General features: G+C 37.8%; 1 protein-coding gene across 1 annotated transcript in view; it reads left to right on the top strand.

Moving 5' to 3' along the window:
* The window catches only part of LOC117911491 (THO complex subunit 2), a 70,980-nt gene that overhangs the window by 11,817 nt on the left and 45,753 nt on the right, over nucleotides 1–13,410 (top strand). Inside the window, exons 4-18 of the mRNA XM_034825894.1 lie at nucleotides 973–1,032; nucleotides 1,131–1,193; nucleotides 1,761–1,841; nucleotides 2,389–2,460; nucleotides 2,567–2,614; nucleotides 2,740–2,808; nucleotides 2,963–3,096; nucleotides 5,851–5,926; nucleotides 6,367–6,560; nucleotides 7,414–7,494; nucleotides 7,714–7,921; nucleotides 8,029–8,271; nucleotides 8,370–8,450; nucleotides 8,559–8,678; nucleotides 8,775–8,834. Coding sequence (XP_034681785.1) covers nucleotides 973–1,032; nucleotides 1,131–1,193; nucleotides 1,761–1,841; nucleotides 2,389–2,460; nucleotides 2,567–2,614; nucleotides 2,740–2,808; nucleotides 2,963–3,096; nucleotides 5,851–5,926; nucleotides 6,367–6,560; nucleotides 7,414–7,494; nucleotides 7,714–7,921; nucleotides 8,029–8,271; nucleotides 8,370–8,450; nucleotides 8,559–8,678; nucleotides 8,775–8,834 — 1,590 coding nt within the window. The remainder of the gene's footprint in view (nucleotides 1–972; nucleotides 1,033–1,130; nucleotides 1,194–1,760; nucleotides 1,842–2,388; nucleotides 2,461–2,566; nucleotides 2,615–2,739; nucleotides 2,809–2,962; nucleotides 3,097–5,850; nucleotides 5,927–6,366; nucleotides 6,561–7,413; nucleotides 7,495–7,713; nucleotides 7,922–8,028; nucleotides 8,272–8,369; nucleotides 8,451–8,558; nucleotides 8,679–8,774; nucleotides 8,835–13,410) is intronic.

Below are 13,410 nucleotides of genomic sequence, written 5' to 3'. Positions count from 1 at the left end.
TTTCCTTGAACAAGTGTAGGTGTATGGAATTGTTGTGGGGTGTGAAATGCATCCATTCTTTTCTTCCATTATGTTATCTAGAGTGTGTTTAGGCACTTAGGGTATAATTATGTCATATTGACAATTTGTCTATAGTTTGAGTAGGAGAGTTGAGAAGGTGCAATCAGGGTCAAATTAAAACTCCCTTAGATGGGTTGCCTTGATCTTGATTCAAAGATAACAGAGGTACCAATTAATAATAGTTAAAGAGTTTTCTCTAAGTCTGCTGAGGTAGGGTTAATGTTTTATTTGAAAGCTTGCTTTTTGCATGAAACGTAGTTATCAATAATTTTGAGTTGGAAAGGGGCTTAGTTTCGATTGTTCTGTGGGTTCATATGAGAAGTGAGGACATTAGAAACTGTATGTTTGGTTGCATGAAATCATTGATCCATCTATAGGGTTGGTTGATCTTACACTTGGAATCTTCATTTGGATAACCAGACAATGGAACAACAATTGGGTAAGTGAGGTACCTTACATTAGATGTTTTTATTTTATTTATTTATATTTTATATTTTATTTTTTATGAGTTCCATCTCTCCATGAGTTGTTTCTTATATTAGGATTTTGGTAGGCCTTGTTTGTTGTTTCTACCGTTTTATTTCTTACGTTCTGCTGTTTGAAGGATTGCTTATCTATCTTGTAATTTGATTCATTATCGATGAGTTATCTTTTTATAAGCTCCCCACGAAAATGAAAAAAAAGAAAAATCCAAAAATAACAAAAATTACGGAATTAGCAATGAGGTGACTTGCAAAATAAAGTTAATCAGAGATGTAAAAATATTTGTTCATGACATGTAACATCTGGAGTAGCACCTTATGATTTGTAATTGTTCATTTTCCGCTCTTTCTTTTTCCTTGTATTTTTGTTTTTTCCTTTATTATTTTCTTACGTGTCTTTATTAATCTTGCTTCTTTTTCTTCCTTCTAGGCAAAATGGTTAGTGGAATCTACTCTGGTCCCATTGAGGCTTTTCCAAGAGCGCTGTGAGGTGAATCTCCTTATCTAAGGTTTATTCTATTTTGTTTTATGATTGCTCTTTATGTTTTACTGTTGGTTATTGGTATAAATATGGTTCTTATATGGTAGGAAGAGTTCCTCTGGGAGTCTGAAATGATCAAAATAAAGGCTCAAGAGTTGAAGAATAAAGAGGTACGCAGATGATTTTTTTTTATTTTTTTAATTTTTATATTCTGACAATGGTCATTTGGTTTAAAATGTTGACCAACAAGAAGTGATCCTTATTTTGTGATTTCTTGTGGTCTCAAAGTGACATGGTGGGTTATTGAGAAGTTTATAACCCCCTTCCCCTTCTTGGTCTGAGGTTTTTGAATGCCTTAGTACATCATTCAGTACAGTCACCATGACACAATTTAATGCGGTTCATATCTTCTTCATAATAAATTATCTTAACTGGATATTTGTAAACTCATAAATATTTGATGATTTAGTTATTTATAGAGGCATCCTAATCAAAATATAGTAGTTTTTTCTTTGTTTATCATCCTAGGTCTCTTCAATAAAAGAGTGAAAGATTCATGTACATTCACATGCATAACTAAGATAATGAGATATATATATATGTGTGTGTGTGTGTGTGTGTGTGTTATTTTAGACTAAATAGATCTGTTCTGAGACATCGATAAAACTACCACTTCGGAGTGATAGCCAATCTTCTTCAGCTATCTGTTGCTAATGTTTTTATGCTTCTGATTTCAGGTTAGGGTAAACACTCGTCTTCTTTATCAGCAGACAAAATTCAACCTTGTTAGGGAAGAGAGTGAGGGCTATTCCAAGCTGGTATGATCATTTCCAGACTGTTTCTTTTAAATACCATCAATTTCTTCATTGATTGGTCTTCTTTTGCAATGCTGGAGGGTGATAAATCATCTAAGAAAAATATTCTTTTGCTTTCTTTGTCTCTGTTGAATTGTATTGGATGCTTTCTAAGGATGGAGATGACTTCTCATCAATTTTTCATTTATAAATGTATCTAAGAGGCTTTGGTTACCATATGCATGCAAAAATTTATGTTCTTTACTTTTGTATCTAGCTCTGGATTGGGTGCTCTAGGCTTGAAGTTTCTCTTTTATCATGAAACAGTGTATAATATGGATCATAGTTGCAGCCTTACAGGCTCAATATAGTGACCTTAATCTGCTTTCTGGCTTTTGATGTAATAAAAGAGATGAACATCCTCTGAGCTAATAAAATCATTAAGCCTGAGAATCTTTTAATGCTTTTTCTTTTCCATGAGGAATTAATACCCTGGGTATACAATTGTTTTTAGTGTAAAACCATAATTATGGGCCTTTCTATCTGATATTCACTGTCAGTGGATTTGTAGGTTACCCTTCTATGTCGAGGTTCTGAATCTTCAAGTCAAAATGCATCAGCAGCAACAATAGGCATTATTAAGGTTCTGATGTAAATTTTCACAAGCAATTATTTTATTCCATTCCTGTCTCTAATTGTCACAAATAGAAATTTTATTCTTGTTGCTATTTTTATTATAATCTCTGCAGTCATTAATTGGACACTTCGATCTGGACCCAAACCGTGTCTTTGATATTGTAAGTTGTAAATTTTACTTTTCTAATTGATGTGCCTATTTTGATCTTTCTTGTATGTGTTCAATTATGAAGGATTTGATGATTAGAATTGGTATATGGTTGTTGATCATCCTTCAATGCCTTAGGTTTTGGAGTGTTTTGAACATCAGCCTGATAACAGTGTCTTCTTGGACCTGATTCCTATTTTCCCCAAGGTATGAAGTTATGTTGTCAGTTTCCAGTACCTTGAAGTGCCTCTTTTCTTTTAATATATTTCTCTTTATTCATAAAAAAAAAATGTTGTCAGTTTCCAGTAAACTGGTATATTTGTTTATTGTATGTATTGCTAATTTCTTTTCAACCTTTCAGTCTCATGCTTCACAAATACTTGGTTTTAAATACCAATATTATCAGCGCATGGAAGTTAATAATCGTGTTCCACCTGGGCTCTATCAGCTGACAGCTTTGCTGGTAAAGGAAGAGTTTATTGATCTTGATAGCATGTGAGTGTTCTGTACACTCTTTTGATTTTTGTAGTATAGGGATTCTTTTGGTTCCATTTTCTCCTAAACAATTGGTAATTTCTCTCTAGACCTGTATTCAAGTTGAGGTACCTGTTCCTTTAACTTAACTCTCTAGAACTGTAATTACTATCTAGATTGCCAATTTTGAGGTTCCCAAGCTCAAAATATTTTAGCAATGTCAAATAAATCCGTACTTAAGCTGACTGGATGATTGTTATTGCCTGGGAAAACTATGATCACTCGTTTTGATGAGTCGGATAATGGACATGAAGCGGAGAATATTAATGTTACTGCTATGTCTAATGAAACTAGGAATACAGAAGCATAAATTTTCTGTTAAGGGGTATCAGAATCTCCTGTAGTTTCAATTAGAATATAGCTGCATTAGATGATGACACTGAGTTTTCCTGGGGTGAGATTTGAAGAACTGCTGTCTATACTGCCTATAGAAAATAAAATGAAATAGAAGTTAAAAAACAATTGCTGTCTATACTGTTTAACCCTCCTGACAGATCAACCCCCACCCCCCTGCTGCCCCACGCCAAAGAAAAAAAGGTTTTCTGTAACATACAGACATCTTGTTATGCTCTCCCTCATCTTAAGAAGTGCTTACTGGACTATGTTTATCATGGATTATTTTGTTTAATAGGACCTGTCTTCAGTGATTTAGTGATCAGTATTTTAGTTGGAAGTTCAAACGCTTGCAATATCTACCAGCTAGTAATATTTATTCGTTTCAAATGTTGGTGATCTCTTAAGTTGACCTTGATATATTTGTCAGCTGTGAATGATGGCAGATAATGATGATAATATTTTTCTAATTGTCATACCTTTTTGGCTGCATTCAGAAAAAAAGCAAGAGGGTGAAAGAACTAGCTTCTCTGGTGGGTTGTATTTCAAGTTAGTTGAAATTGGGCGTCATTATCACATCTGTGATGCTGGAACTGTATATTATTTTTAGACTGCACCTGAATTAACAAACTACTTTTGTTCTTTTGTTTGTGGTTTCAATTGTTAATCAACAACTAATTAGAAGACAGGAAATCAAGTGACCATGAATCGTTAATCTACAACTAATTCGAAGACATGAACTCAAGTAACCCTGAAATAGATGACTTTTCTTCCTTTCTATTGTTTCTTTGGAGCACTTTTTTCTCTTGAACAAGAGGTGTTAGAATTGTATTGCCGTGGATTTATTTTTATTATTTATTTATTTATATTTTGATTTTGATTTTTTTAATTTGGATGCACTGTCAAGAAATGATTACTCTATTTTCTTCACTCAAGCCAAATATGTTGGTCAGCTAAAACTGCTATCAATCTCGGAGCCTTGCCTGGTTCATGGTTAATAATGGTTAATAACATGATGAATACAAACAGTTTGCTGATGCTCCAGTTTGAAAAGACTCAGGGAGCTTTTGATCTGGGTTTGCTTTTTGTGCCTGAAAGGTGGGGATTCATGGACCCCCTTTTTTTTCCATTGCTTCTTTTCACTTCAGTTATGAGTTGTTCCCTTTAACAGGGATTAGATGGATTTCTTTCAGAGGCTTTGATGATTTGTTGGTTATTTCCTTTGATGGATTCAGGGGGAAACTCCAGACAGAGAGCATTGTGGATGGGGCTAGCCTAGTCACCTTGGGGGGTTATCATGCTGAAATAAATGTCATGTTCTTTGAGGAAATGATGAGATCAGTGTTTGACTAGTGGAAGAGTATTTCTATCTCATGACTCTTAGCATGTTTATCATCAAGGAGTTTTTATGGTATGTTTCGGAATTGTATTTTTGGATTGGAGAGGGTTGATCTCCTTTTCCCATTGAAGGGTGGAGGCCATCAGATTAGGGTAGATTTGTTTGGTAGAAGGAAGCCTTGAGCTTAAATTTGTTGAGTGTTCCTTGTGTAACCATTCTTAGATGGATCGTTTGGGCAAAGAGGCCTTCAGGTATAATTGTTAGGTCTTTCTCAGAGCTTGTGGGGCATGGGCTAGCCACTGAGGCTGAGATTCTGCTTCGCTGGGAGGCCTGAAAGGGGCGAAATTGTCGGGAATCTCTTGCATTTTGGTGGAGGGAGATTCAGCAATAGTTTTATGGCTAATATTCTACAGTAAAAGAGGGTCATTGAGATATGACACCACTGGATGGCAAAGATTCTGGATCTCTGTAATGAGATGGAGTGCTCCTCGTAGAGGTCTAGATTGGCAAATCAGGAAGCCTATGTGTTTACCAAAAGGAGGAGGAGCAGCTTCTTCTCCCTTTATTGCTAAATTTTACTCCCTTAAAAGTCTGTGGTCCTTTTGTTTCTCTTTTCTCATATAGTCCTCTCTTATGAAGGATCTCTTATCCATCTCTCTGATGACTTATTTTATATGTAGTAACATAAGCAGTGGTGTGTTTTTAAGAATGTTTGATATTTTGCATCTTGGAGGATTGAAATATATGCCTTCAGTATTTTAATCTGACTATGCTGGTGTTGTGACTGTGTTAAATGTGAGTAACGTACCTTTTTGGTATGCTAATCTTAATTTTTGCTTGTGACAAGGTGTAGTTCATTTTCGACTCTTTTTAACGCTATGTTTGTTGGCTATGGTGTTACTCTTTCACCCTGCCCTTTGATTTGTCGGTTGTCATATATCTTCATTAATTTGTTTTTTCTTTGTTCCCTCTGGGTTGACCTATAATATTAGACTTTTTTTTTTTTTTTAAATTCTTGATTCAAAGGTATTTATCTGTTACAGATATGCACATTTACTTCCCAAGGATGAAGAGGCATTTGAGCATTATAATGTTTTTTCTGCTAAGCGACTTGATGAGGTATGTTAAACACTCTGATAATTTGAAGAATGTTTTACTAGATTTGGTATGTAATTCAATTTCAAACCCTGTTGCTTGCTGTGGCAATTCCTCCTGCATAATTGTTTAAGAGGAACTGTTTGCGTTTGTACATAATCTGTTCACACTTTCATTGTTTGGACTCAGTGTTGCCAGATGATTATTCTGTGTTCTTCCTTTTTTCCATATAGGTTTTTTTATAGGCATTTTTCCATATGGTTTTGAGTGTCTATACAAATTTTATTCTATTTGGTGGATGGAGGCAGGTTTGATGACACAGGCTGTTTATAGTATTATCACATTTGTTTCTTTTTATAATAGATGCTTGACAAGCCTCTTTGAAATGTTTTAAGGTGAGAGTTCTGTTAATTTAACTTATGCTTGCACCTTTTTTTTGGCTTGTCTTTCATTTATTCTGACAGGCCAACAAAATCGGCAAAATAAATCTGGCTGCTACTGGAAAGGATCTCATGGAGGATGAGAAACAAGGAGATGTCACAATAGATCTTTTTGCTGCTTTGGACATGGAAACTGAGGCAGTTGCAGAGCGTTCTTCAGAGCTTGAAAATAATCAGACTTTGGGGTTGCTTACAGGATTTCTTGCTGTGGATGACTGGTAAGTTAAATCCTAATTGGAATCATGATTTGGATACAGCTGGAGATTATTATTGTTATTAATTTCTATATCTATGAGGATATCCTTATAGATGGAAATTTTAAAATTGTTTTAACACTGATTATTCTGGTCTTGCTTGCTAAATTTGCTGCTTGTTTTTCTGGAATAGTTGACTGCAATTCCCTTTATTCATGTTCTGATGATATGTACATGACTTAGAGTATTGCACCACTGCATACAAGATAATTATTAGGAACCTGACTTTTCCCTTGGTGAATCTACCCACAGTCCTAAATTGTTTGCATCTTCCCTCAATTATCTTTTTTTTTTTTTTTTTTTTAATGATTTTTAACATCGTATTGATGTCAAACCTTTATGATTATGTGGTATACTTGCTTGGCAATGGTTTTCAAAATTGTGTGTCTTGAGGTATTCCTTAGATTTTATTTGGTAGTATACAGTACTATCTTGTTCTTACCGGATGCACTTGCAGTTTGCAATTGACAGTCTTTGTTAAGTTATACTTTTACTGCCCTGTGAACCGTACGCATTTGATTGAAAATGCACACTATCAGGGCCTGAGAAAGTTCTGTGAGGTCCAAACAATTGAATATGTCTTCAAATTTTACCACCTCTTTCTATCTTTTAATAAAAAGGTAGGTCAATCTTCCATCCTGAAAGCATGTTTTGTAGTCTCGTGGCAGAACTCTATGCTTGTTTCATAGAACACCAACATTGATTAAACCAATCCGGAACCTTATTTTGGTATTGTTTTGACCTCTAGTATGATTTAACTAGTTAATATTTGCGAACCTCTTTTAAGATATCTTGTTTTGTATTCTGCCTTTGTCAGGTACCATGCTCATATACTATTTGATCGTCTTTCACCACTTAATCCAGTGGCACATATTGAAATTTGTAATGGCTTGTTAAGGTAAATCTCATGTATCATATTTTAAATTTTATGGCGAATCTAGTTAAAATAGCTTTTATGTGTACTTGTGGGTGTGTGGGTTCTTGTGTTGGCCTGGGCATATAAAAATTGTTTGTGTGAAGTTCAAGCACTTTCTTTTCCTTTTCAGACAAGTCTAGAATTGGTATGGGAAGTGCATCTATTTATCTTTTCTAATGAGCTTGTGGTATACATGTCCAGGCTCATTGAAAAATCAATCTCTACAGCATATGGTATAGTTCATCGAGCACATCTTGAAAGCTTTGGGTTGTCCTCATCTGGTTCTGATTTAATGGAGACAACAAATTCATCTGTCAATAGGTCTTTCATTGACCTTCCTAAAGAACTTTTTCAGATGCTTGCTTGTGTTGGACCTTATTTCTACCGTGATACTATATTGCTGCAGAAGGTGCATTATTTTGTTTTCAACATTATTGTAAGCTGTAAGTTGACTTTGAATTATGGTTATTATTGTTACGGCACTGTGATATGTGTTTTTGGTTTCTTCGTAAGCAGGTTTGTCGAGTATTGAGAGGTTATTACCTGTCTGCTCTTGAGCTTGTACGAAGTGGTGATGGAGCCTACAACCCTGAATCTGGTGTTGGTGGAAATCGAGTTCCTCGTTTGCACCTAAAGGAAGCTCGGTCAAGAATTGAGGAAGCCCTGGGAACATGTCTACTTCCTTCGTTGCAGTTGATACCTGCAAATCCAGCGGTTTGTCAGGAGATTTGGGAAGTAATGAATCTCCTCCCATACGAGGTTGGCATTACTTTACCATATCAAGCTATTTGATACTTCCATTGATAATTTTTTAGCTATGGTAGTCAATCTGGCTTTGATGGATCTTGGATGCTTAGGTGCGGTATCGGTTATATGGTGAATGGGAAAAAGATGATGAGCGCATTCCAGTGGTTTTGGCTGCAAGGCAAACAGCCAAGGTATAATGTTTTTCTCTGTTAAGGATGTCATTCCCTTAACAGTATCTTTGTTGCAAGCTTGGTGCCATATGTCTTAAGTGCATCTGTTTCTGTTATTATTGTTTATAGTTGGACACTAGAAGGATCTTGAAACGGCTTGCGAAGGAAAACCTAAAGCAGCTGGGTCGGATGGTAGCAAAACTAGCTCATGCCAATCCAATGACTGTACTTCGAACAATTGTTCATCAGGTATTATATTACAGGGGAAGAAAATTTAATTGTTTGACAGCTTTGAATTTTTTTACTTCAGAGAAGATAATATTCTCCTGGATTTTTTATCTACAGATTGAGGCATACAGGGATATGATTACTCCTGTTGTAGATGCTTTCAAATATTTGACGCAGGTATTAAATTTCTTCTGTAATATTCCTAAGGAGTTTCCTTCATCATCATGTTCATGATTGTTATCTTCATCATTCTCTCTTTCTCATCCATGACTGTTTCAGAAATCATGTGATGGCATGATAGAAAGTGGTCTCATAAATGATAGATTGCCTTTGAGGTTTAATATCCCAGTTGCTCTGCTGTGAGTTTGAATTTGTCATGGGATGGATATCTTTTACGTGGGCATTGTACTCGAGTAATTCATGGTTCTGAGTGTGGGTTTGAGTGGGAGCTTACTGATTACAATGTTCATATGAAAGTTGTAATAATTGAAGATGTTATTGATGAGTTTTTTGTCCATTTTTTTACTTCTACTATTTTATCTTACATTATTATTTCTATAATTCCTTTCCCCACCAAATGTTTGTGCCAAGACTTGGACCTGTGATAATTTTTTTTTTATCAGAAACAAAATCAATCTTTTCTATAAATTGAAAAGATCTAGAAGGACACTTGTTAGGGTGTACAGTTGGTTAGGGAAATTGCCAGGATGTGTGGTAGAGGTGCATGGTCCTGGGTCAGATTTTTGTTATTGGTTGAATACCCTGGATTGCCTGATGTTGGTTGTGGTGGTTGCAGTTAGCATCTTAAGGTTTGGGTCCCAATAGAGAGTCTGAAGGACTTGACCATGGAAGGTTCGTCAATTACCAAAAAAAAAAAGAAAAGATCAAGAAGGGCGAGACATCCTTCCACAATAGACAACTCAGATCAAGAAAAAGGGATGGACTTAACAAGCTAAACAACCAAAAAGGTAAAAAAATTGAAGCAAAGCTTGAACAATCACTAATTACAACTCAAAGAGGAAATAATATCCAACAAAATGTACGAACTGCTTTGCTCCCCTTTCAGCTACACAATCTGCAATTTGGTTAGCTAAGTGAGGAACCCATCAAATTGATCGTTCTAGCTTTGTAATGAAATAAGATATTTGGTGTAGCCACCTATTAAGCCTCCGTGAACCTCTTTCCATTTTAGTCACCCTTGAGATGACAATTGTAGAATCCCCCTCCATTACAAACTTGGATAAAAGCCTAAAGCCTTTGCTTGCACAAGCCCTTTAGTAGCACTACAACCTCAGCCTCAATGGTAAAGCCCTCATTTGTTCAAAATAGGCTTTGATTACTGAACCTTGATGATCCCTAGTCATTACACCAATCCCAAGTTCTCTTAGTACCCAAAAAACATCCATTGAAGTTCAACTTGACTATTACTTCAATTGGCATTGACCATAATTGAGAGTTTTTCTAGAGATGTGTTAAAAGGATTATATGAATCCTTTTTTTTTTGATAAGTAAATAGGATATGCATTAAAAAAGGCTAATCGCCACAAAGCATACAGGGAGTATACAAAACGGCAAAAGCCTCAAAAAGAGAAAAAGGACCAAAGAGAACTACCTCCCCTTAAGTGGAAGCTATCCACTCCAAAAAACCTATAAGGGAGACAGACTCCTCACCTAAATACACTTTGCCCAATTCCACAAATTACAGACAAAAGAATTCTTTAGTTTCTGAATATTCAACTCACCCCCCCTAAAGGCTAACCTATTCCTCTCCTTCCAAACCGTCCAAAAATACATAACGGAATGGATTTCCAAATCTGTTTCCTTTTCTTCCCTACGAATGAGCCCCTCCAAGAGATAAGAGTCTCCTTTACAGTTTCTGGGAGGACCCACTTAACATCTATCAACCCAAAAATAATGTCCCATAGGGTTCTAGTCACTATACAGTGTAAAGAATATGATTTACATTCTCTTCTGCACAACTACACAAAAAACAACAGTTTGGGTTGCACCCCTCTTAACTGTAGTCTATCCAGAGTAAGCACCTCCCCCACGTAGCCTCCCAAGCAAAAAAACATACTTTAGTTGGCACCCTATCCACCCATATTCTCCTTGCGGGAAATATTGTGGCATTAGGCTTGTCTAGCAGCCTGTACGCTTCTTTGACTCTGAACAAACCCTTTCTTCCCTGTCTCCACATAACTGAATCATCCTCCCTGGGGGCCTATGGCCCTCAAAGTATGAAGCAGCTCCCCAACCATATCCAACTCCCAATCATTGAAGTCTCTCACAAAGACAAGATTCCAATCTCCTTGACCCGAATCCTGATCCCACATCTCCTCAATCGTAGCATCTCTATTCACAGCAAGGACAAAAAGATGATTGAAACATTGGGACAACGGAGTGTCAGTGCACCAACTATCTTTCCAAAATTTGATTTTGGAGCCCTTCCCAACTATAAAAGCCAAGTTTTCCCAGCACCAATCCGCTTCTTTCATAATCTCCTTCCAGACCCCTACTCCAACCGCCCCAATAGCCCTCTTTGACCTCCAACCATAAACCTCTTGCCCATATTTCGAAATGATTACTTGTTTCCAAAGATTATCCTTTTCACAAGCAAACCGCCAAATCCACTTGCCCAGCAGGGCTCTATTCAAGGTGGCTATTCTCCTTATTCCTAGCCCTCCCTTGTGTTTTTCTGTACAGACCGCATCCCATTTAACCAAGTGGACTTTTCCCTCCAAGTTTCCTCCCCCCCATAGGAAATCTCTTTGGGTTTTCTCCACTCTCTTAGCAACAGACTTCGGCATTCGGAAAATAGACATTTGGTAAATTGGCATGCTAGCCAAGGTACTTTTTATGAGAGTGATCCTCCCCCCTTTGGAGATGTACTGTCTTTTCCACAACGCAAGTCTCCTCCTGACCCTCTCCTCCACTCCATCCCACATAGAAGAGGCCCTAGCTTGAACCCCTAGGGGAAGGCCCAAATACTGAGAGGGCAAAGACCCCACCCTGCACCCTAACTCAGCTGCCAACTCAAGAATATCTTCCACTTCTCCAACTGGAATAATTTCGCTTTTGGCTAGATTGATTCGAAGACCCGAAGCCGCTTCAAACCAAAAAAGTATCCAGCTTAGGTGAGAAACTTGCTCTTTGTTTGCCTCACAAAACACAATCGTGTCATCAGCAAAGAATAGGTGGGAAATATTCAAGGAGGTCCTACTACCACCCCGAATGATGCATCCTGAAAGATATCCCCCCTCCACCGCTTTCCGGATAAGGACGTCCAGAACTTCCATTCCCATCACAAAGAGGTAAGGAGATAGAGGATCCCCTTGACGAAGTCCTCTAGTACTAGGGAAGAACCCAGTTGGCACTCCATTGACAAGAATAGAGAATTTGGCAAAGGACACGCAGCTCCACATCCATCCCACCCACTTGGTCCCAAATCCCATTTTTTGGAGGACTTTCATTAGGAAATTCCAATTGATACTGTCATAAGCTTTTTCAATATCCAATTTGCAAATAAGGCCCTTTTCTTTTCTCTTTTGCCACGAATCTATCACCTCATTAGCAATTAAGGACGCATCCAAAATTTGTCTTCCCATTACAAAGGCATTCTGAGCAGTAGAGACCACCTTGCCAATCACTTTTTTGAGCCTATTAGCTAAGACTTTAGCCAAAAGTTTATAGAGCCCCCCCAACAGGCTGATAGGCCTAAAGTCTCCAAGATCCTCAGCCCCGCTTTTCTTAGGTATTAACACCAGGAAAGTATTATTAAGGCTCCTAACAAAGGAATTATGCGCATGAAATTCCTTAAACATCTCCATGATCTCCTCTTTGGCAAAATCCCAAGCATTTTGCCAAAAGGCTACAGTGAAACCATCCGGGCCTGGGGCTTTGTCCCCATTCATCTCCATCAGCGCCGAGTGAATCTCATTCTCTGCAAATGGGATTTCCAGACTCTCTGCTTCTTGCTGGCTGATGCACCCCACCTGAACTCTACCAATGTCCGCCTGCCAGCCCATATCTTCAGTGAGTAACTGCTGAAACGAGTTCACCACTCCTTCTCTCACCTCTTGCTCCTCTTCTAGCCACTCCCTATTAAACTTAATTCTGTCCATAGCGTTGGTTCTTCGATGGGCACTAGCCATTCTATGGAAAAACCCCGTATTTCTATCCCCCTCCCTTAACCAAATCTCCCTTGACTGCTGTCTCCAATGTGCTTCCTCCAATAGGACCCATTTCTTAAAGGAATCTTTAGCTTCCTTTTTTAACTCAGCTTCCTCCACAGTCAAGATTCTCTCATTTTCCACCCGATCCCAAAACTCTACTTGTTGTAAGGCTGAGGCTTTATTAGTTTCCAGCCTCCCAAAAACCTCTTTGTTCCACTCCTTCAACTTCTTTTTAATTTCTTTCATTTTAACAGCCAGCCTATAGCTAGCGCTGCCCCTGATATCAATTCCTTGCCACCAGTTTCTAACAATATCATTAAACCCCTCAACCTTCAGCCACATATTTTCGAATCTAAACGGGGTTGGACCTCTTCTTATTCCACCCCCCTCCAACACAATCGGAAAATGATCAGAAATTGGCCGAGACAACCTGCCCTGAGTGACTCCACTAAATTGATCCAGCCAGCTTGGGGAAACTAGAAATTTGTCTAGTCTCGCCCACGCCTGATTATTGAGCCCCCCACTCCATGTGAACTCACCCCCCTGAAGGGGCAGGTCCACCAGCTCAAGATCATCCACAG

The sequence above is a fragment of the Vitis riparia genome, chromosome 1, assembly GCF_004353265.1.
Source record: "Vitis riparia cultivar Riparia Gloire de Montpellier isolate 1030 chromosome 1, EGFV_Vit.rip_1.0, whole genome shotgun sequence".
Lineage (NCBI taxonomy): Eukaryota > Viridiplantae > Streptophyta > Magnoliopsida > Vitales > Vitaceae > Vitis > Vitis riparia.
Note: the sequence above shows the minus strand (reverse complement) of the source record. Positions and strands in the feature narration are given on the sequence as shown.